This window comes from Heterodontus francisci, chromosome 7, assembly GCF_036365525.1.
Source record: "Heterodontus francisci isolate sHetFra1 chromosome 7, sHetFra1.hap1, whole genome shotgun sequence".
NCBI lineage: Eukaryota > Metazoa > Chordata > Chondrichthyes > Heterodontiformes > Heterodontidae > Heterodontus > Heterodontus francisci.
The window spans coordinates 21,621,246-21,646,207 of NC_090377.1; the positions used below are offsets into that span (position 1 = coordinate 21,621,246).

A 24,962-nucleotide genomic window follows, 5' to 3' on the forward strand; every position below is an offset into this window, starting at 1 on the left:
CATGGATTAAGAATTGGTTGACAGACAGGAAACAGAGAATAGGAATAAACGGGTCTTTTTCTGGGTGGTAGGCAGTGACTAGTGGGGTACCACAGGGATCAGTGCTTGGGCCCCAGCTATTCACAATATATATTAATGACTTGGGTGAGGGAACTAAATGTAACAATTCCAAGTTTGCAGACGACACAAAGCTGGGGAGGGGGTGGAATGTGAGCTGTGAGGAGGATGCAAAGAGGCTCCAATGTGATTTGGACAAGTTGGGTGAGTGGGCAAATGCATGGCAGATGCAGTATAACGTGGATAAATGTGAGGTTATCCACTTTGGTTGTAAAAACAGAAAGGCAGATTATTATCTGAATGGTAATAGATTGGGGAAGGGGGAGGTGCAACGAGACCTGGGTATTCTTGTACACCAGTCGCTGAAAGCAAGCATTCAGATGCAACAAGCAGTTAGGAAGGTGAATGGTATGTTGGCATTCATTGCAAGAGGATTTGAGTACAGGAGCAAGGATATCTTACTGTAGTTATACAGGGCCTTGGTGATCCCACATCTGGGGTATTGTGTGCAGTTTTGGTCTCCTTATCTGAGGAAGGATGTTGTTGCTATGGAGGGAGTGCAAAGAAGATTTACTAGGCTGATTCCTGGGATGGCAGGATTGACATATGAGGAGAGATTGGGTCAACTAGGCATATATTCACTACAGTTTAGAAGAATGAGAGGGGATCTCATAGAAACCTATAAAATTCTAACAGGACTAGACAGGCTAGATACATGGAGGATGTTTCTGATGGCTGGGGAGTCCAGAACTAGGGGTCACAGTCTTAGGATACAGGATATGTCATTTAGAACTGAGATGAGGAGAAATTTCTTCACTCAGAGAGTGGTGAACCTGTGGAATTCTCTACCGCAGAAGGCAGTGGAGGCCAAGTCATTAAAATATAGTCAAGAAGGAGATAGATATATTTCTTAATGCCAAAGGGTTCAAGAGATATGGGGAGAAAGCGGGAACAGGATACTGAATTAGACGATCAGCCATGATCTTTTTTGAATGGCGGAGCAAGCCCAAAGGACCGAATGGCCTACTCCTGCTCCTATTTTCTATGTTTCTATGTTTAGCTGCCAAGCCACCACACAGCCTGTCTTCAAGGGCCTCAAAACTTGACTGGAATGTAGGATGTGGAACATCCTCCTATATGTGCACATCTCAAATGCATTCAGCTTATCGACAGTCTCTTTGATATCCATGTCTCCAAGGCATATAACATAGATGATAAAATGTAACACCTCAGAGTATAGCAAAAGATAATGGGCTGAATTTTATCCGGGCGCCACCGCACACCCTTTAAACTCAGCAGGGTGCCCACATTCAGCGGCCGCCGCAGAGCCCCCGCAGTACTTTGCGCAGGGGCTCATTAGCATCTCTGCGCCGAGCCACCCTCCCCCCATATTACCTGGGGAGAGACGGGACATTTGGCACATGAGAGAACTTTTGACAGCTGTGCAGCAAGTGCTGGGGCCCTATTGAAAGCGCCCCAGCACCTGCTTCCTACAGCTGTCAAAGAATACTTACCTGACTGCTGAAGACTGGGGCTGCTGTCAATCTGGCAGCAAAGCAGAAAGTGCTGGAGAAACTCAGCAGGTCAGGCAGCATCTGTGGAGAGAGAAGCAGAGTTAACTTGACTAAATTCACAGACCTGAAAGATAACTCTGCTTCTCTCTCCACAGGTGCTGCCTGACTTGCTGAATTTCCCCAGTACTTTCTGCTTTGCTGCCACATACTTACCCTGCTGTGTCCCAGTGTCCTGTGAGGTTGTGATCCTCTTCTTCCACTCAAGTGTTATGTTTCTTCTTGTAGGCGTGCTGCACCTGGGTGAATAATCTTAATTTTGCACATTCCAGGACGTGAGTCTTAAATGTACCATAAAACACAAATACACAACAGAAATAAAACCATAATTGAAGAATTAGTTAGTGATACAGCACTGAAACAGGCCCTTCGGCCCACTGAGTCTGTGCCGACCATCGACCACCCATTTATACTAATCCTACACTAATTCCATATTCCTACCACATCCCCACCTGTCCCTATATTTCCCTACCACCTACCTATACTAGGGGCAATTTTATAATGGCCAATTTACCTATTAACCTGCAAGTCTTTGGCATGTGGGAGGAAACCCACGCAGACACAGGGAGAACTTGCAAACTCCATACAGGCAGTACCCAGAATTGCTGGAGCTGTGAGGCTGCAGTGCTAACCACTGTGCCACATACTATGGGCTACTAATCATCTGACTCTGAAAAGCTGCAGACTAATATGCATTTGTAATCTGTATTCATTTCTCTGACAACTGTTATGTGAAAATACATGTAACTGCAATTAAACAATCTTTGTTAAAAAACAGGAAAATATCTTCACATTTTAGCTGCATTGCCAACTAGAAATATTACACCGATAAATATGATCAGCTGCTGCAGAAGCAAAGTGTTCGTGAACATGCATCGATGTGTAATGGTTGTAAAACCATGACAACAGCACAGATTTCCTCACTAGTCCTGCATTGGTTTTCAACCATGTGCAAGACAAACCTTGCAGCCAGAGATTAGAGCAGTTACACAGTAGAGTCACCTTTGCATTTAAAGGACCACACCAAAAGCCGAGGATGGTAGAGGGGTGCTCTAAGGTGGCCCACAATGCAGCAAAGTCTCCCTTCTCACTCTCCTCCAGGCTGGGCGGGCAAAGCAGGAGGTCCTTTTCACCAGTGATGGTAAGAAGAGGCCCTCCTGCCTGAACAAGGCAGCCTGGCTGGAGACGGCAGAGAAGGTGAGTAGCCGTGGGGCCATCCGGCGTCAATTATTCAATGGCCGAAGGGGATGAACAAGCACTCCCCTAGCCAGCCGGGGCCCTCTAGGCCTCGCGCGCACAAGGTATGAGCACCAAAGTCATCCACAGCCAAAGGGCAATCAGATCAGCAGCCTCTCTCCAGTCAGGCTGCTAATGCAGAGGCTGCACCGAGAAGCAGCACTCGCAAGCGTTTACAGAGAACATACTGACACGAATGGGAATGCATGGGTGTCGCAGCAATGTAAATAATCGTTGCACTAAATCTTATTCACCAACATGTGTATCCTGTTTTCCTGTGTGCATGATGTGTGCCAGCATGTAGCGCCAATGTCGCATCCCTTGCTCTGTTGGCCCTCCAGGAACGCTAATGCATTCCATTGACACATTGGCATGTCACCATAACTCTTGAGCCTCTCCATGGATGCAGCGACATGGAAATTGGCTCAGTCAGCTGCTGCCTGTAATGGTTTACACCGACATGCTACAGATGTAGACTGTTGCACAGCAGATGAGCGAGGCTGATGTGTGGCTTCCAGAGCTCATGTCGGCTCATATGGAGCAGAGAGCCTTTGTCTGCTCAGGCCGTTCATCCCTAGATCCCTGCTAGTCCTGCATGTGGAGCCTGGGTGGCATCTAACCTACCATTTAGGAGCGCATTAGTTTAGTTTAGTTTAGAGATACAGCACTGAAACAGGCCCTTCGGCCCACCGAGTCTGTGCCAACCATCAACCACCCATTTATACTAATCCTACACTAATTCCATATTCCTACCACATCCCCACCTGTCCCTATATTTCCCTACCACCTACCTATACTAGGGGCAATTGCTAACGGCCAATTTACCTATTTACCATTTAGAACATGCAAATTGCCTGCTCAATGGGAGATCTTTCAGCTCAGTGGCTGGCGTTGAATATCTGCTCTGCAGCAGTGGTGGGGTCTCTCACTGGTGTCGGGAACCATGTCTGCAAGGGATAGCCCTTGTCTCCAAGAAGCCACCCCTCCATCTGAGCCAGTTCAGTGAACAGCAGTGGCAGCTGGGACTGGTGCAGGACCCAGATTTCATGGTAGCTGCCTGAGAAGCAGTCACAGATTTGCATGAAGCATCTCCAGTGATGAAATACCAGCTGCTCCTAGATTGAGACGATTCCGTTAATTGCAACGTCTGCAGGTGGTAGCCTGGCAGGAGGCCTGATGGCCACATGGGTGCAGCCTATGGACCCTGAGGACTGTGGTTCTCCGGTAATGGTGCCGGGACCGATGGCCCTCTGTGCCTGGCTGTGAGGGTCTGTCCTGAAGTGGACATACTCACTGGCCTGCAGGTGCAGGGCAACGGTGTCCTCCCTCATGCAAGGGCGCACTGTTGACCGTGTGATCTCACAATGGTCTCTGGTGGGCCCCTGAAATGCTGCATCGGCATCAAGCTTAAGAGCTGCTGCCACTATGAGGACCGCAGGCATAGGATGTCAACCGAAGCCCATGAGCTGCAGGTCATCCTTGAGCACGGCACAGAGACGTGTCACCACCCTCTCGACATGTGCAATCATCTCTAAAACTGGTGCTCTGACATCTGATGGCATGTCATGTAGGGCCTGTAGATGCACGGCGACTGTAATGGCGAGTTCCCCTTGGGGGATGCTGCTTACAAATGGGGACCTCTATGTGGACTGCACCTGCCTGTTGATCTTGCCTCCGGCGCATACGAATCATCAGGAGAAGTGGATCGCACGCGGCAGGATGAACCAGACCCATTTCCATGTGGTAAATGAAGTTGTATCCTTCATTAATGCAAAGATTCATAACAGGGCAGGGATTGGTGTTGATGGGTACATCAGGTGCTAACATGGATCAACTATGTAGCATGGCATGGCATTGCCCATCTTGCCCAACACTGAGAGAGGCACTGCATGACCACATCAAGATCCTACCAGCTGCATCGATTGCTCCCACCATCCTTATAACCTGAATGCTCCTACCCTTTCTGGCACCCTCCCCAAACACTGGGTGACTAGAGTACCCTTTCTCCTGCACAAACACAAACAAATGCAGAGGGTACACCATTTACGGAGAGAGGGTACACAGAACCTCCCTTCCAGTACGCAGAGTGAGACCCCTGAAAACGGAACTTATCACTGTTGCGAAACCTTCAGCCTCTGATGACCCGCCGGCTTTTGTAATTGTGAACGGGACAGCATGTGACTGCTGCCCATCCAAAGTAAAATCAGGAAGTGTCCATGGAGAGGCAGCGGGCTGCATAATCCACAGAGCTAAGTACCGTTTAACATATTTGAATTGGGGTACCGCCGCCGTACGGCGGGGTGGGGGAGGGGCCGCACCAAGGTCCCCCCGCCACCAGAAATTCGCAGGGGGCCCTTCATGATGTCGCGGGTCGAGGCAGGTCTCTCCTCGCAGAATTTTACCGGCCCCCGCGCCATGACCCACGGTGTGGAGGGGCCGGTAAAATTCAACCCAATGAGTAGAAAATATACACTTCATTGTCCTTTTTATGACTTGTAGTTATACACATTGTAACCAATAGCAAATCTATCAAAGTTATGCAGGAAACAAATAATGCAGGAAATTCAAAGATATAAAACCCTTCCTCAAAGGGGAAGAGAAAGAAAGTGTCATGTACATGCTAAAAATTAGTTTTAAGAGTAAGAAAATTGCTCCTGAAGTTGAGCAATTAATTCAACTTCTTCATTTGTTATTCTACATATAAAATGAAATAAGCACACAGTACAGCCAAATCCAACCTTTTTTGATAAATTGAGGATTATTCGTTCTGGATGCTCGTTAAATGTTCTCCAAAGCAACTTACGTAAAGCCCAACCACATACTGACCTTACCATTGTAAGGTTGCCATTATTCCCAAGGCAGGGATCATTTACTGTTGCTACAAACAATGTAAAAAACACCTTAACAACTAAGCATTTGTCTTGTGCTTGATGGCAAGTTTACCCAAATTTTAATTGTGCACGATTCAACGATTTATGTTTCTATTTACAGAAATGCAGAATTCACTTCTTGTATTCACATTTACCAAAGTCCACTTTGTGATGCAAACAAAAAAGCACAATAGTGATTCCTTGAGTCAGGTCTGATTCAGATAGTGTTCGATGTTTGTGAAGCGCCTTGGGACATTTTGTACTCTGTTAAAGGCGCTATTTAAATGCAAGCTGCCATTGTTGCTGTGAACAAATTTACAATGCCACTGAAATTGGCATTTAAATGTAAATTGTGTTTGGCCAAGCATACAAGTTTCACCGTCAATCAAAGTAATTTTCTTGAATGTAGTAGTTCTTGTCAAATTACTGCAGGGACTTGGGACTTGAAAACTTACTTGTGCGGAGAAAGAAGGGAAAATTGTTTGATCAGTGATGCAGCAATAGGAGAGTTGGAGAGAAATGCTATAGGGTCAGGAATGAAGTTGTCAAGTTGTCAAGGGGAGAAAACAACTATCTTCAGCTTCTCAAACAATTAAACCCAAGATTTTGACCGGGCTTAGTTATGGTAGATAACAAGCATGTATGAAGCCTCGTACACATAATCCAACAGGAAAGTAAACAAGGAGATCCTAGTCTATGGAGAGATACAATCACTGTAGATGCAGAAAATTGAGTTGCAAGGGTTGAAGTAGTGAGCAATGGATCACAATGTTTACAGAGATAGCATTTTCTGGAGGCCTTGGGATAAACATCTGCTAGTTAGGAAAAAAAAACTTACAGATGGAAATACAATACAAGCAAAACTATGGTAAAATATGGAATCTAATCTCCAATAAGTTTTAAAAAAGACTGAAAACTGATACAAAATTAAAATCAAATTTTAAAATAAAAAATCACATCAGTGTGTGAATCCAAAACTATCTGGTCCACCTGGAAAATATGTTACAGAATATTTCCCAAGACCAGGGGTTGCAATCTGTGTCTCTGGAGCTGCACGCAGCTCATTAAGGACTCAAGTGCAACTCTGGACTCTGATCGATCAAACCCCTTTTGATGGTAGTTAAATGACTTGTTTTTTTGAAAACTATTAGTAACATTGTACTTGTGAGCAAGTATCATTCAATTAACAACTTTTTTTTATAAAAACCTTTAATATGCTCTTGAAACGTGTCTCGGTTTTGTTTTTCATTATTATTGGCATTTGAGTAACAGCATTGCAGGTCTTAAGATATTGCATTTTTGACCAAACTTTTTAAAAAGGCTCTTTTTGTTATTAAGATTACCGAGCCCTGCCCTAGACCTACTAAAAGAAAGATGAGCAAGGCTAGGAAGAACTATGTGAAAATGAGTAGCAAGGAAACATAAGAAGCAATTAAAGGGTTTTTATTGACACATGAGGGTGAAATTCAACTTGATTATTATGAAATTAACTGGGTATGCAAACTCACTTTTAGCTTTTAGAGATTTCTTACTTTTACCCTGCAAAGTTTTAGACAGATACAGAAAGAGCGTGTGACTCCATGCTTTCTGTCAGGGACACTAACAAAAATGGCTGTTAACGTCACATACCTTCAGGAATCAGCATAACATTATAATAATAAATTTCCCCTCAATGCCTCACCAAAGTGGCCATTCTTCTTGTGCTAAACTGAACAATGAGTCCTACATTTTCTTGGGTTTCCCCTGGATTGCTGCTATATCTCCATTGGCACCTACCAAAAAATGGTGCATTGTTGGGTTCATGTTAATCTCAGGATTTACCTACCAGCTTGTCAGGGGAGGAATACCATCTGCGTCTTATAGTCAGTGCTTGAGGTGTCCTCTGCTGAGGATTCTCACTTCCCCACTTTAATAAAGACCTCATACATTAGTGGACGGAAGTATGCTAAGTAATATGAGGTATACCAACCACCAGGTGGGTGCAAGTGAGCCCACTGATATTATAGGGTGGGAGGGCAGGGGAGCAAGGCAAAAGGAATGTCCTGAACGGGGCAAGGCAAAAGGAATGTTCTGAACAAAGTGCAACTTTAAAAAAAATGGATTGGTTCCTTTGCATAGAGGATTGGGGTAGATACAATGGGTTTTCTGGTTGCATGGGGCTGATGGACAGGAGAGATGGGCCCTTAGTGGCTTGAATGACTGCCAGCAGTAGAAAAGTTAGATGCCCTCTCACTGATCCTATAAGATCCTTTGGAGTCAGTGCTGGGGGCTTGGCACTTGGGAGGAGGGAGGACATGATCCCAATTTATTTGATCGTGGTGGGGATTGGAGTTGAACCTAATCTTATCCTCGCCTGTCCTTACACAAGCACTAAACCAAGTGTCTAGGAGCTGGCATCATTGCTTATTTGTCCACTCACTTGAGGGCACCAAGGCTAACTATAGAGGTTCAACTGCAGCCTCATCGAGAATGGTCAGCTTAGCACAGAGGGGAGGTCAACCTAGAGATCTTTCTGATATGGATGCCTCTTCATTAGAATTTGTGGTACTTCTACACATTGAGCCATTGGTAGGATAGCTTTGAAAATCTGAAGTAAAGCCATCTAGATGTCAATTTTATAGTATTTGAGTTTTTTTTAAAATCAGACTATATACTAATTTTCTTCATCCCATCTTGTTCTCAGCAAAATAAAGCGATCTAAGCTTTCGAAATAGCTTGTTATATTATTTCTAACTATTCACCATAAGTGTTATACTTACCATTTTTAGACAGAGTAACAGCCAAATATTCCTCATTAAGAGAACTGATAAAAAGAAGCATACATGGTGTGTGTGTAGTTCGAAACATGAATGCAATATTCTCCCTTAAGAGAGTGATATCCGAGGACATAGTGGATGAAGGGTCACTTAAATTCTTGACAATGGTGGAAGATTCCTGTAAGGTGTATATCAGTGATGTTCCAGGCTCAAAGAGGGCAGAAATCTCTGAAAGCAATCAGAAAAAAAACTACAATAAATCATATAAAGCAAAATACTGCAGATGCTGGAAATTTGACAATAAGTCATACTTTGTTAGGTCATATATGTTATAACTTAATGCCACACTACCTGACAACATATCAGATGGAGGAACAAGAAAAAGAAACATTCAGTCCATTGAGTTTGTGTAATTACAATCTAGATTGATCATACAAGGTGTAATTTTTATTCAATTAATGCTGTTCTGGCTCATAACACAATATATACACCAGGCAAATAAATAGTTTCGATCCTATCCTGCTCACCCATGCTACTGTGTTTCAAAGTTAACCATTTTGGGCAAGGCAAATATTCCTCATTAAGAGAACTGATATAAAGCAGCACACATAGCTGGCTGAATTTTGTGCTGGAAGTGGGGCTCCCGGCGCTGGGCTGAAAAGGCAGGGGGAACCCCACCTCTGCCTCTTTCCCTCTCCCAGAGTGATCCTCCCGTTTATTTTTGTCAAAGTTTTAGGAGACGGCTTCCCCATCTCTTTAAAGACGTGGGTCCTGCTGGAATCTCGGACAAATGGTAGATGAGGCGGGGTCACCGGAGCCAATCCGGAAGACCCCATCGAAGGGGGGTGGTGGGTGGTCCTGCGGTCCTGAGGGGTAACTTGATTCCCGGTGGGGATGCTCTGTGGGCCACAAATTGCCCATGAAAGAGGGACCCTCCTCCCCAAGCCTGCAGGGAGGGTGCCTCATTTTACAATGCATCCTCCCCTTGTGGTGGAGGCCCCCTCACAGTGGGTGAAGGCCCTTAATTGGCTGTTAATAGGCCACTTAAGAACCTCAATTTGCCTCTGGGCGGGAAGGCCGTCCTTGCCCTATCCTCCTAAATTGCCCCCAGGAAGATCAATGGGCAACGGGGAGGTGACCGACCCTCTGTCTCGTCGCCTCCCCCGCCACCTGCCGCGATTCTCTGTGCCACCACCCGCCCGCCACTTGTTTCCGGTCCTGCCTTGGGCGGGCCTGTAAAATCCCGGCCAGTGAGTGTGAGTAGTTCAAAAATTGAAGGCAGCATTTTCCCTTATAAAAGTGATATCAGAGGACATGTCAAATGAAAGCACACTTAAATTCTTGACAATGGTTGAAGATTCTTTACCAACCAGTATAGGTAAAGTACCTATAGAATAACAGTTGAGATTGTAACAACTACTGAACAGATTGTAAATACTGTCCAAGCTCACATGATCGGGTCATGTCATGACTCACTCCAACTCAATTACTATTTATGCTTCAGTATGTGTAAGTGGTTTGATGCTCTGCATCCACTACAGTCATGGAGTCTGTCTTTGTCTGGACTGGTCCAACAACCTGGACTCTTGGTGCTTGTCAAATTATGTGACAGAATGAGGGACTAAAGTTGAAATTATAATCTTTAGCTTATAAAACCGTTAAAACCATTATGTGATTATCTTTAAAAACCATGGCTGCATAAATTTGAGGAGTTTAGTGACAATGGGGGTAGAATTGACCCTGGGCCTGAGTGCAAATTGGCAGCTAGTCCTTGCATTATGATGTTTTCCATTGACGTAAACAAAAGAGTAAATTAGCTGGGGTGTAGAATGGGCTGCTGATTCACGACTACACAAGGCAAATTTTCACCACACCCAAACCCCATCACCTCAAACCTGCAATTTTTAACTGCCTTAGAATATTCTGTCCTACTTAGTAGATTTTATGAATTTAAGCTCACAACATAAAGCTCTACAAAACCAGGGCCAGAATTACATGGGTCCCTGACAGACGCGATGGGAGGAGAGGGCCCTATAAAATAGTAATGGAAGGTGACAGGTGGAGTGCCCAACACCTTCCCATTGCCATGCGATTTTGTTGACCAATTATTAACCACTTAAGGGCCTCTTCCTGCTGCCGGGGAGGCCACCGCCATATGGGGAGATCGCCCAGTAAAACAAGGTGGCCTCCTCCATGGGCAGTCTGTGGCTTTCGGAGGGTCCCTGGCAGCAAAGGATGCCACCCTGCAAAACCCCCACCTTCAATGCCCATGCTCTCCCACTCACTGGGTCATGCTGTACTGGCCCTGGCGACCCCACCACACTTACCTGGGGTCCAGGGCTCCAGCCCTGGTCCTGGTCCCAGGCTTCTTGTGATACTGGCAGTGGCCATTGCTCCCAGTGGCGTTGCCAATACTACTGAGATGTCGGCGCTCTGATTCGCCCGCAGCTCTTGGAGGCAATATCCCCGCCCTTAAAAGGGACAGGGCCCACAGTGCCGGGAAGTGAATCCCCTGAGTGTCATTAAATAGAGTCGGGCATCTCCAAAGGATTGAGGCAGGATTCCTATCACCTTTTAGGCCTGTTGTCAGGACCCTGCTGGCTCCATAGAATTCAGCCCCAGGAATGTACATTCGAGGTTCTGACATAGTAGTCAATGGGTCATTAGATTTTCCATCTGTTCAACCATTGACCAAATGCCATATTCACTGGTAATGCAAACTCAGCATTTATCCTATAGAGATTTCTGACTTAACTGTTCATCTGGGCTGGGTTTTATCAGCTGTCTAGGGAGAGGCTAGGAGGTGGGGGGGGAGGGGTATAAAATGGCGAGGGAAGTGGGGGGGTGGTGGTGGGGGTGCCCATTAGGGGGGTGGGGTGCCCATCATCTTCCTAATCCTATGGAATTTTAACAGGGACGCGGAAGGTCAAGGATTGCCTTCCCTCTAAAGGCCATTTGAGGCTCTTGTGTCCAAGTAAGGGCCTTCTTTGGTCACCGCTGCGGTGGTGGTGGGGTGGGGGAGGGGGAAAGAGACCAGCCAGTAAAAGCTGTCCTCCCTGTAGGCTCAGGGTCGGGAGAACCCTCCCGATTGGGTCAGTGTCCCATGGAGGGCACCCTTGACAGCAAGGGCCCCCTTCCCCCACCCACCCACCCCCGGGAAGATTACCTTCCCTTGCCCTCACTAATGACACCCATTCCTGGCAAGGGCCTGCCCCGCACTCTCCTCCATGCTGGCTGGTCCGGGTCTACTGCAGCCCCAGCAATGGCCAACCAGTCCCGTTGGCACTGCTGAGACTGAAGAGCTGCTGGCCCTCCTATTGGCCTACAGCTCTTGGAGGCGGGCTCCCGGAGGCCCAGCACCAGGCAGTTAATTACCTAAGCGACAAAAAGTGTAGCCAGGGCTTTCCGGTCTGGCATCAGGACTCCTTCGTAGGCACAAAATTCAGCCCTCTATTTGCTTTACCATTTTGCTAGTGAGGGATTTGCAGCCAGATTCTGAGAGTGTACTGTCACAATTAGACCAGAAATTGTATTGTAACATAGCCTGGAGATTATACTGTGTGATACCAATATGTGAGCATATTTGACATTTGCACAAAATTACTTTGTCTTCTATTTTAATAGGGGTGTGAAACCATTTATTTCAATGCCCCCATTAAAAAAGCAAAATAAGTTTGTACGAAGGCATTAACTGTTTATCATGCTTATTTTAGACAGCATAACTTCTAGCCTATATACCAGAAGCGATATCAGGATTTTTCTTTCCTGGCTGACTTAGAGAAATACCCTGGGTGCCATAAATTTTTATCAAGTTACATATGTGAAAAAGGGTCATGAACACAGGAATATGTTTGTAGCTAAAGTCACACAGCCATTCCACATTATACAACATTATTTATCTCACAAATTTTAGTCTTTCAGCAAAGTTTAACCAGATGGGTTTTGCCAACTGTGAGTTAAGGACAGAGCACTTGTTCAACTAAATATTTCATGTAGACTTTTAATTTCCACTAGATTGTGTTGGGACAGTGGGGATCTTGACTGCAACATTTCCATGCCTGCAAATTTACAACGTGTGCCCATATATATAATATCTTTAAATTATGGTGAAGGATGATAGGAAGCAAAGCAATTTAAATAAATTATAGAGCACATCACTTTAGAGAACCTGTATCCAATTTCCCTTATAAGATAGGAAATTTTAAATGTAATTCTTCAGATGTGGCCTTTACAGTTAAAATGGATTGGAACCTGATGAATGCATGGAGGTTTTGTGAAGAAAAATGCCTAAAGCAACTTCGAGGCACTATGCCTCCCTTTCCAATGTGTGCAAAATTATAATTAATGATAAAAGAAACACGTAATATAAATGCACTATGTTACTATGCTCTTAGAAGTTCCAAATGAGGTTTTTGACAAAATATTAGAAAGACATGTCACATCATCAACCACAGGCGCTATCATTTCGGCAGCAATAAATATTCATACTGTTGCTAATTGATGAGTGTTGTAGAGTTGTTCATATGTTGCAATATTTAACTAACCATTAATGTGACCTGAACTTTTTTTCTGAGTAGACGTTGATGAAAAGCATAAGATGCTGTGTGAATTTAAATATTTTTGCAGGCAGGTTTTGATGAGAATATAATACAAAACAAAATGCATCTGCATTGTTTATTTGTTATTCAGATTCAGAGCAGCAACTTGCTGGAACAATATCACTTCTTGACTAAATCCAGTACCACCGTAAATATATTTGCATTTTTCTTGTAGTGCTAGGCACAGCATGGGGGAGGGAGAGTAGTGCAGTTGGTAGCACTCTCGTCCCTAAATTGCAATGTTCTAGGATCAAATCCCACTCCAGGACTTGAACACACAAATGAAGACAGACACTAGTGCAACACTGTGAGTGGGGTAACACCAACAGAAACCTCTATTGACAATATGTCTTGCCAGTGTATCAGTATATAGCAGAAATGCCTTATGCAATGGAAAGGCATGAGGAGGGATACATCCTACAGTAGATGAACACAGTCTAAAATAATGAGGAATCCACACTATCCCCAGAACTTAACCCTCACTGGGGTAAATTTTCAAGTTGTGTCTTACAGGAGCCAGGACTGGAACACTGGGAAGAATCTTCCGGATCCTGCGACGGCAGGCTTGATGACTGGATCAGAAGGAAATTCAGATATTCTGACATTAGGTCAGCAGTCCTTCCACAGGTGAGTCATCACCAGCAGAGGCTGCCTGCCCAGCAGCACTGAGTAACCAATCTGAATTATTAACTGCCCATTTGTGGGCTGTTTGGGGACGCTGCCAATCTTCGTAATACTGAGGGCCAAGCCTAGCAGATACTTGGAGGTGGTTTGCCAGAGACAGGCTAGAGGGGCCTGCAGTCCCTCCTGCTCTTACCCACCCCAACAGGAGCAGCATTGATCGAGGGGGGGGGGGGGGGTAGCTACAGCTGTGACCTCAGGCCATCCTGTTGAATGGTTCTCCCTCCATATGGGTAGCCTGGCAGCTGCGGCCAGAGTTTATTTAAAGAAAAATTCGAACCTCTTCAGAGGGCATCTCAAGATGGAGGTGCCCTCACAGTCCCCATCCTGCTTGGGCAGTGCCCACCTCTGCTGGTGGACCATCTCAGGCTGCAGGCCCTTTGATTGGGCCTGCGGCCTCAGGAACCTGCCCACCATCCTAATTGGATGGTGGTCACAGAGGCGGCCAATTAGGAGGCTGCCTTCCAGAAGATCAGGCTGATGGGCACTTTGCCATCGTGCGGGGCCAGGACCTGCAAATGGTCCCACCCCTCGATCATTTTTAAAGAGGTCAAGATTCCACCCTTTATGTCCATTAAGGACAGGAAGTGTTCAATGGCATTCGGTAGAAGCCCAGCAGTTTAAATCACTGCAGCTTCTCCCTGCAACTGCCAAGTAGGAAATCAATTCATTCGAGCAATCTCCCACCAACAACCTGATTTGAGTTAAAATTCACCCCTATTTATTGGACTATCAGTATTAGTACATCTAAGGGGAACTTCTTCAAACCCTGTCTATGCCAATCAATTACATTATACCCTATGCTGAATCTCACCATTGAAAAACAGCTCAAAGACTGAGGCAAATCTAGGTGGCTGGAAGTTTAATAGAAAATAGGGCACAGGATCAGAGAGACAAGAGGAACCAAACAATATCATGTAATAGGATAAAAAGATTCAGCAAAGGTCATTGTGGTTCAGGAGCATGACTGTGCAGGGTCACAATGGAAAGACATCTTTAATAATGATTGATTTCTTCACATGAAAGAGTCTAGACACCTGCATTCAGTGCTTTTTTACTCTATATTTTGATTCTTGGAACAAAGATGCTTTAATTTGAAAAAGGAAGCTTGCTGAAATCCAGTATACAACCGTCAAAAGAATGTTGGCCCCGTCATTTGGCTAGAATATAAAATGGAACATATTTGCTTGCCTTTTTTACAGAACGGTCCATCATAAGCAGAGTGACTGCAGTTGCACGAATAGCCATTGTACTTTTCTATACACCTCCCTCCATTGTGACACAGGTTACCATAACTGCTGCAGTGTCCCAGGCATCCTGGCTTCACCCCAGGGGTAATTTTGGCTCTTTCTTCAAGATCTAGGGTGACTCCATTTAACCGTAAAGAGCGAACGCATCCGAGGAATCCCTTCTGTCTTGAGGCAGTTCCACCTGCAAATAGATTGACTAATTTTAAGTAAACCAGGAGTGGGCAAAAAAATTCTAAAAGACTTGTGTCCCCTCCCATTTTTTTTTGCAGTACACATTGTTAACAATCCATGAACACATATTTCATTAAGGAAGTGAAAAGTCCCTGCAATAAGTACAAAAAAAGACAACATCCTCAACTTGTATGATACAATCCTAAACTATTTGCTATCATTTTCAACATAAGGTTGCTTCCAAAAGCTGTATAAATGCATCCAATGTCCAAAATTACTTCCCATCCACCTTGATGGTACACTGTTTGATCTAAGAAGGAACACACATTAATCTTCCAGTGTTTAATACATAAAATATAATCAATGACTAAATTTCATCTACAGACAACAATATATTTTAGAAGTAATAATTTTTTGTGTGAAATGTTTACTTTGTGGGTTCATTATTGTTATGACTGACCGCTCCTGTCAAAGCCCCCAATCAAAATATACGATTCTGATTGTGGTGGGACCAACGCACTGTTAATTCAATCCCGTCACTCCACAGATCGGCTAACATATCATTTAAAACTTTCCAAATTGAAGAACGACCCAACTAAATTGTACCATCTATTAATCCCCAAATGAGGTTAACCAAATCAGGTGTCTTTAGATCAATAAATTAACTCTTTAATTAGAAGAACTAAATTCTTAAACACTATGAAGATATAAACAATGTTTAAAAATAGAAAAAATTAGAGTCCTTGCAAATTTATAGTCCAATGTTGCTTGAAGTCCTCACAGGATGTTGCTCAAAGTCCTCACAGGATGTTGCTCGAAGTCCTCACAGAATGTTGCTTTCCTTTTCCAGCGAATTTCAACAATTAACGACTTGCAAACACTTTCAACAGAATCAATCTGACTTTAGCGTTTTTGAGGGATAAAAGATTGTCACAGTCTAACTTCCCTTTCTTCAATTTAAATTACCAGAGATCTATGTTTTGGCTTGACCTTTTTTTAGAATTTTGAGAGATAATAATAAACAGACTAAAATTCCTATTCCTTCTGTTTAAATGGCTGAGAGCTCTTTTTGCAGGTGCTGACACCACAGCTGTGTCTTCTGTCTATCTCTGTGTCTGTTAGAACAAACTGTCTTCCACTAAAAGCCAGTTCAGAACTGAATTGTAACAAATGTATCGCATGAAACTCACTCCCAGTGGCTATATCTACGGTAACGAGAATGCACCCTTTGAATTTCAGTCTCCAAATGGTTGTTTCTAAGACAGCGAAAATGCACCTTCCCATAACTCCGAGGGCTTGCTGGCTTTTAAAGTAATACTGATCCCTTGCAAGCCTTAAAGGTAAACCTCATAGTCCAAAAAAAAACTACAAGACCATGACAATTATCTATAGATGAAATTATACAATAGAATATTGAATAAGAAGATTTGTTAATTGGGTACTTGTATTGTCAGGTTACAGAAATCCTGCTGCAAAAACATGTCTTTATAAATGAGCAGTTGAGTAAGAATGAAGACTAGAAATGACTGTTGTTGATGTCTGCAGTGAAAGATTAAACTCACGTGCAGGACATTTTCTGTCCACTATTTTAATGTTTATTGGAAATAGTTTAACCACCTCTTAAAATAGCAGATAGTGGAATGTGCTATTGATGTCTTAAATGTTCATTCACTGATATCAATAAGAGATGTTAAATTATGTGTAAATGATGGACTCCTGTCTTCAGCGATCGGAGTCTATTTTTTGGATGAGTGAAGGAATGTAAAATGTTACTTCTGTGAACATTTTTAAAAGATTTCTTTTGCTTCATCTTTCTATCTTTTTAAAAAAATACACATTCACTGAGTTAGGGGAAGTAGCAGGTTTGGCAAAAACACATTCTCTGGAGTAAATTTCAGGCCCAGGATATTTTAACTCGCGGGCCTCATTAAAATGCTCCCACCTAGATCAGGCAAGTAGATAGTCCAGAGCAGCTGTTGGCAGGTGAAGATTGGATGGACTTCCCAGTATGCGATGGGGATGGGATATTGGAAGAATCTCACAGGGTGGAAGAGAGGGGTAGGTGGCTGGGGCTGGGGAGGTGGTAGCGTAATGGTATTGTCATTGGACGAGTAACCCAGAGACCCAGGGTATTGCTCTGGGGACATGGGTTCAAATCCCACCACAGCAGAAGGTGGAATTTGAATTCAATTAATAAATCTGGATTTATGAATTAAAAAGCTAGTCTAATGATGGCAACGGAACCATTGTCGATTGTTGTAAAAACCCATCTGGTTCACTAATGCCCTTTAAGGAAGGAAATCTGCTGTCCTTCCCTGGTCTGGCCTACATGTGTCTCCAGACCCACAGCAATGTGGTTGACTCTTACATGCCCTCTGAAATGGCCTAGCAAGCCACTCAGTTGTATCTAACCGCTACGAAGTCAATAAAAAGGAATGAAACCGGACAGATCACCCGGCATCGACCTAGGCACCTTCACTGTCACTGGGTCAAAATCCTGGAATTCCCTTCTTAACAGCACTGTGGGTGTACCTACCCCAAATGAACTGCAGCAGTTCAAGAAGGCAGCTCACCACCAACTTCTCAAGGGCAATTAGGGATGGGCAATAAATGCTGGCCTGGCCAGCGACGCCCACATCCCATGAATGATTAAAAAAAAACTTGCCTTGTGTGGCCTAGAAGAGCACTGCTGCTCCTCCTGACACCACACAGGAAAGTTTAACTGACTGAACCTCTTCCATACTCAGACTTTGCTTCCATCTCGCAGTGAAGTCATGGTGGCTTCTCGACTCGGGTCCTGGCTAAAATTACACCAAAGTCCTGTTGACATAATAAGACACATATTTAGCATAAATTTATGAGGCTCCCACCTGCTTTAGGAGGATGTCTCATCCACCTACAACACCCTGCAGGTTAACATGGGGAATGGTCAGGATCAGAGTAAGTAACTTGCTCATTTTTAACTGCTCACCTTCCATCAGTGTGAGTCTCTCCTTGATTTCTTCGTTCCTCCCTTTCTGTAAATAAGTATCAGCACGTCTCCAAAGTAAGACGAGTAACTTGGGGCCCTGGGACTAGATCTGTAGTTTATTATTCTGTGGTTTAATGTGATGGTGAGACACAGCATTGGTATCAGAAGCAAATCTTAACTGCATGAGTAACTAAAAAAAATAGGAGCAGGAGTAGACCATATGGCCCATCGAGCCTGCTCCGCCATTCAAAATGATCATGGCTGATCTTAGGATTCAACTCCACTTTCCTGCCTACTCACCATACTCCTTGATTCCCTGAGAGACCAAAAATCTATCTATCCCAGCCATAAATGTATTCAAAGATGGAAGATCTACAATCCTCTGGGGTAGAGAATTTCAAAGATTCACAATCCTTTAAGTGTCAAGAACACAAGTAATAGGAGCAGGAGTAGACCATATGTCCCAAAACATACCACAGCAGCACTGAAATAGAGATGTTCCAATTGCACTTCTCCCTAGTACAAGACTCGAGTACAAAACGTAAAGAGAACCATTGTCTCCATTTTTACACACTGCACATACAATGGCCTGAATTAAAATTTGGGCCCAACAAGATTTAAGACACCATGGGCGGGATTTCTGTTCTGGAGTCAGCACCCCGAATTCGCGGTCACTTCCAGGTCTCGATCCTGCACTGTGTCGGCCATTGTGCAAATGTTGCGATTGCGTTATCGAAATAAGATAATTGGTCTGGAGTCACGATAACCACCCAATTAATGGTGGTGGACATGGGAAGGAGGCGGAACTGAGGCAGCAGAGGGCCCAATTTAAAGGGAGGGTAGCAGTCATTGCCGAGGTTACTGTTCACCTGAGAGATGGAGGAAGGTACGGAGAAAAGGGCAATGGGAAAGGAGCCTCCCTGTGCCAGGGCAGCAAACTACTGCAACCACCCCCCTTCCTCCCCTCTCCTCCCGTTTATCGGATGCCACACTGGCGGTGCTGCTGGAGGCAGTGACTGAGAGAAGAAAGATCCAGTTTCCTGTCAATGGTAACAGAAAGCCTGTAAGACCTACTAAGAAGACATGGCTGGAGGTGGCTAACGTGGTCAGCAGCAGAAGAATGGTGAGGAGGAACTGGGTGCAGTGCCAAAGCGTTTCAAAGACATTCTCAGGTCTGGAAAGGTGAGTCCAAAGATGGACCCAGATGGCATTCCTCCTGGTCAGCAGTCACCAGAATGTAAAAGCGAGGGCATCCTGAGGGCACATAGAGCGCTCCTGAGCATGGGAGAGATGTGTGCTCAGGCACCTTGATGACCCATAAGCATAGGTCAGAACCCTGATGCTGCCGGGCAGGAGGCTGGAGTGCAGACTGCAGCAGCATATGTGATTGAAATATGGTGGGTAGAGTTGGCTGTGGCCTGTCTCCCTCAGAGGATGGAGAACAGGTGCAGACCTGCTCAGCAGGGCGGAGATGCAGAGCCTCGGGAGTCACAAAACAGGCGGCTCTACCTGGAGAATCAGCGTGAGATGTGTGCCCACATGTTGGAGTTACCTGAGGCACTGCAGAGTCATGGGATGAGAATGGAAGAGTCCATTCATCTCATGTGCTCCATAATGTCTCAGTGCTCTGAGCATATGAGCTCCTCCATTGAGAGAGAGGCCAACCTCATGGAGAACCATACGCAACGTCACTCAGAGTGGATGCAGGTACAACACGCTGACATGCACAGAATGCACACCGCTGTCTGCAGCATTGACTGGTCTGTGGCACAAATGGCACAACAAATCATGGAGTGGATGCCAGCTGCACCCCAGCTAGTGATCCCCCCAGCGATCAAGGGCACCCTGAAAGGGCTGAGGAGGTGACAGATGGTGATGAGGGAGCCACCCCTCACGGGGCTCTGTCATCATCATCTGCCTCCGTGGCCCCTCCGATGGGCGATGCATCTGTGGATTCAGCCTTTGGAGGTGCTTCACCCAGCTCCTCTATGCTGAGGCCAACTGCCACGGGCATCTCAGTCCCAGACAGACTGTAGTGTGCAGCTTGCCTCCACCTCATCCTCAGCCACAGGGGGAACATCTCATCGGAGTGGCTGAGAGTACAGGCCACCGTGTTGATAATGTCATTTTGTGGGCCACTTGGGTGTAATATAAATAACAGTGAAATGTTAAGTGATGAAGCACTGGGCAAGATGCTGCACTAAGTCTGGCTTGTGTGTTTCCATTTCACATTGGCGATACACGGGAGAATGGGAAGTGAGGGTTGCCAGAGTGATGGAGAGTGCTGGTGAAGATTGTGTAAAGTGGAGAGTTTGGAGCCTTCCTGCCCTTACTTCCTCACTCTCTTGCCCCTGTTGCCCAGGGGTCTGCCTCTACTCTGGCGCATGCTGCTCCTCATTGCTGGTCGGAGCAAGCTCGGAGAAGCTTGATCCCATTTCCTGTAATGCCCTTCCTTCATTGACAATGGAATATGGAGTCTTCCTGAACCCTCTCACACCTGTCATGAGCCCATAAGACCCATTAGCAGAAGGACCCCTCTCCCTGCCTCCCCCTTCCCCAATCTGGACCCCCACCCCCAGCGCCCAAAATGCCCTTGACAACTGTGCAGAGATGTGAAAGATAATTCTTTTTACTGAGCACAGCTGGCTGCCTGTGAATGAGAGCCTTCTCTGAGCCTTCCCTTTTCAATGCTGCCTCTTGCTTCTGTCCTGCTGTTCCAGCTCGCTCCCCCACTATGTCACCACCTCCTCCTTCCTTTTGTGGTTCTGACGCTGCATGAAACCCGCACCTTAGAAAGAAAATACAAAACTGGCCCTTTACCGAGCTGACAACAAGCTCATTAATAGACTTATGTGGCCATCTGCGTAGAACAGGCAGGTTGCCTCTTCCTGCTCCCCATGCTACCTTTAGAACTTGCTTGCTGTTTTCGTGCCAGGAAACCAGCATGCTGAACGGAGAGGTGGGTTTAAGTGATTGCCTGCCCCCTTTCCCACCCTCACAGACTAATAAAAATCCCACCCAATGTTTCAGTTTTACAAATATTTAAATACTATTCAATGTATTATTATTATTAATAATTATTGGAGATGGAAGCTACACTTTCACTGGAAATCTTAAGGAAAGAAACACTGAATTCCCTTTCTGTTGTGTTGATCTACACAGGTATTTTTATAAAGCTTAAGAAAGGCAATAAAACTGAACAGCTAAAGCTGAGTGATTAATGTACTCTATTATAAATACTACTTGCAATAATCCCTTTAGGCATCCAGAGCTTTACAAAATGTATTTCAACTGTTTTCTCTGAAGCATTTTACTTCCAGCTCTTTCTTTTGACATAGTTTGACCTTAAATAAAGCTACACAATGATATTTTTAAAACAAAATAAATACATCATTATAAAAACATACTTGTAGATTAGGCTTTTTTGTCACTTTGCAAATAAGCCTCTTATCCAGCTTTGCTGTAGTAAGTCTGTGCTCTGATAGATATCGAAAATATATGCCAATGAATCTTTGCCAGAAGATATCAGTCCAACAGATAGCAAAGGAAAACAGTGGCACTTGCATTAACCTTGTCAATTCTACAGGGGCATTCCTTCTTCCTGTGCATTCATGTTAACTAAGTAAATAAATTCCCACCGTTTGAAATTCCTTATCAGGAGTATCCACCGAGAAGGATCAAACATACCATGCTGAATAAAATAATCATTAGGAAACATGCTTTGAATAAAGGGCTAATTCTGGATTTCTCAAAGAGCCATCATATTTGCAATGGGAAAACTCTAGAACATAGATAAGCATTTGTGATAGTGTTTGTAACAATGAGATTAGGACATAAACCGTACAAATATAAAGAAAATTATCAGTGCTATTATTTTAGGTATCTGCATTTTAGTTTTGTAAACCGTGGCGCGGAGTCAACTCCCCCTTGGCCCCTTTATTCCTTCACCCACTTGCTCCTGGCTGTCACGTGGGACTAAGTCCTCTTAATTCAGACTCAGGCTGGGTGTTTGGGATATCGGGGTTACAGGAGAGCCACCCTCCACCTAATCCACCGGCTACAGTTAATGGCATAGCACAAAGAGGAGGAAACTCAGTCCTTTCTTTAACTATCAATTTACTTTATTCACATTGTTGTACAATGTAAGAATAGGGCTTGTACACTTGGTTAGACAAAAGCATGCAATTCAAACTGGGTTATACAGTTAATAACAAAGCTAACTAGAATCGATAAGCACACCCACTAGGTTTCTCTGATCTTTCCCTGACCTAGTCACAGAAAACAAAGGATAATACCCGAAAAGGGGGAGAGCTGATGCTGGCCAGGCGTTCTGTTCTCTCTCTCTTTTGCGTCGTCGCCGCGTTGCTCACGCAGGATCTTTCACTTCCACGATGGTTGGTCTCCGGAGTTTCTCGCTGGCTCTATGCCTGAGATTCTCTATACTTATTCTCTTTCTTATCTCTTCAAAACTTTGCTGTCTCTTTCCTGTTGGCTTAGGCCTGCTCACCTCGTTCGTGTCTTCTCCTTATTGGCCCAGGCCCAAAGACCCCGGTATCACACCGTGTCCAAATAAGGCTCTATTCCTGTGATCTCTCCCTTGTCTTGTCACATAAATTAATTAGTTCAAACTGGTTTTTACCAGCACAGGCCAGTGTCTGAACTCAGGTTACTATAGTTCACAAACAATCCGGCAGTTTGTAACAGATTCTGTACTTCTTGCAGCCCCTGGCCAACAGTTTCAAAGCACACAAAAAAAAAGTTCTGAAATTAAAGACAAATATGCCTAAACCTAGCCTTCCCACATTGAAAGAGAACCATAGATTTATCTTCTACACAACATCAAAAGATTAGTTTCTGTATTCACCTCACTGTCAGGATAAAGGGATGCACAGTAATACACAGATGATTGATCACTAGGGATAACATATGTACTTGCCATTAGCCTACCGAGAATATCACCCTACTTACTTCAAGTAGACCCACTGGGCCCAGTTACATTCCAGGAGGTTGACATGATTCAGCACATATGCATCAAGACATCAATGGACATAGGATGCATATTCGATCGACCAGCACAAAATCAAAGGTGGACTTCCCCACCTGCAAACCAACCCCCTCCCCCCAACCCACCCCCGAGACCCCTCTTTCATTTCAAACACTGTGGGCTGGATTTTAAGAGCCCCTCGCCGCTCCCAGCAGCGAGCTCAAAAAATGGCAGCCTGTGCGCCGAAGAGCTGCTGCGATCGCCAGTGTGGCGTCTCATTTAAATAGCTGGGGCAGTCTGTTCCCCCCCCCCCAATCAGGTGAAGGGGGTGGGCTGCCTGTCGCCGGCAATGCCGTCAGCTGCCTGTGTGCAGGCGCTGGTGCCATTTTTAAAGGGCAGCCAGTCCTGCCAACACTTTTGAATTTTTAAAGTAATCCCCCACCAAAATTTACAAAATAAAATGGTAACACCCCTTTCCAACCTCCCCCCAATAAAATTTACATTAGGTATTTGCCCTTTCCCCCACAAGACCTTACCTTTGAATGCTAACCTTTCCCTCCGACTGTACAAAGTTGAAATTTCAGCCCTTCCCACCGTGTCCTACACTCATTATGTTTATTTGACCCCATAACACCCCCCCCGCTCCCAGCACTGATAATCTTAACTCCTCCCCCCTCCCCACCAACGTCACGCCGGCTTTCCCCAGACGGGGAATTGACGGCGCAGGAGTGCCGGCTGCAGCACTGAGGATCGCGGCGGGCCCGGAAGATTGTGGGCAACTTGATTTAAATTATTCATATCATTAATTTTCATAATGAAAGTGTGTTCCTGTTGCCCAGTGGTGGGTAGGCCACCACGGAGCCTTGTCGCCGCTGGGCAGATCAGGCTGGGCCATCCCGGCGTCAGCCTCTGTGGCGGGCCTCCCAACACCACCACCGCCCCACACCCCGCCCCAACAATCAGGGAGCACGACGTTGGGGGCTTGGTAAAATCCAACCCTGTGGTGAAGATAATGGATAATGAGCCGAGGCGTAACACAGGCAACTGATCCACTATCACCCATTTAGTGGCCCCGGCTGAAATCGATTTCCATCCTCATAGTCTCTACAAGACAACAAAAACTAAGGCCCTGAAAATCTTCAAGTGGGCACATCCCAGCGCAAGTGCCGGAGGATGCCTGCTCACAGTATCTGCTGCTGACCCCTTTGAAGTCCATGGGGTCAGATGCTGGGGGGGTGGGGGGGTTGGGGAGGGAAGGGTTGCAAATAGTTGGCCTTTGGTGTTTTAGGGGTGCAGCACCACATCATCATAGAGAGCAGAAACCCAGGCTGAATCTTGCTGGGATGAGGATTGGAACAGTGAGCTTCCCATTGGACTCCAAAAAATGGGAAGAGACTGCCCTAGCAGGGAGTGAAACTGCCCAAGGATTTGCACCACTAGTCGACCCTTTCACACAGTGGAAGACTTAACGGAAGGAAAAGTTGAGGTTATGCACCTGCAATTTTATGCAAAGCTGATTGTGAGGCTCAGCTTCTGATACAGGATCTCGAAATACTGTAATAAAAGCAAAATACTGCAGATGCTGGAAATCTGAAATAAAAACAAGAAATGCTGGAACCACTCAGCAGGTCTGGTAGCATCTGTGGAAAGAGAAGCAGAGTTAACGTTTCGGGTCAGTTCCGAAGAAGGGTCACTGACCCGAAACGTTAACTCTGCTTCTCTTTCCACAGACGCTGCCAGACCTGCTGAGTGGTTCCAGCATTTCTTGTTTTTATCTCGAAATGCTGTGCCTCTTTGAAGGGAATAAAGTATTCTGA

The 24,962-nt window shown here is 45.1% G+C and overlaps 1 protein-coding gene across 1 annotated transcript in view; it reads right to left on the reverse strand.

Moving 5' to 3' along the window:
• The window catches only part of LOC137371883 (contactin-associated protein-like 5), a gene marked incomplete at its 5' end in the record, with an annotated part of 700,863 nt that overhangs the window by 185,101 nt on the left and 490,800 nt on the right, over positions 1–24,962 (reverse strand). The window contains 2 exons of the mRNA XM_068034867.1: positions 8,494–8,718; positions 14,961–15,200. Of these exons, the coding sequence (XP_067890968.1) occupies positions 8,494–8,718; positions 14,961–15,200 (465 nt within the window). The remainder of the gene's footprint in view (positions 1–8,493; positions 8,719–14,960; positions 15,201–24,962) is intronic.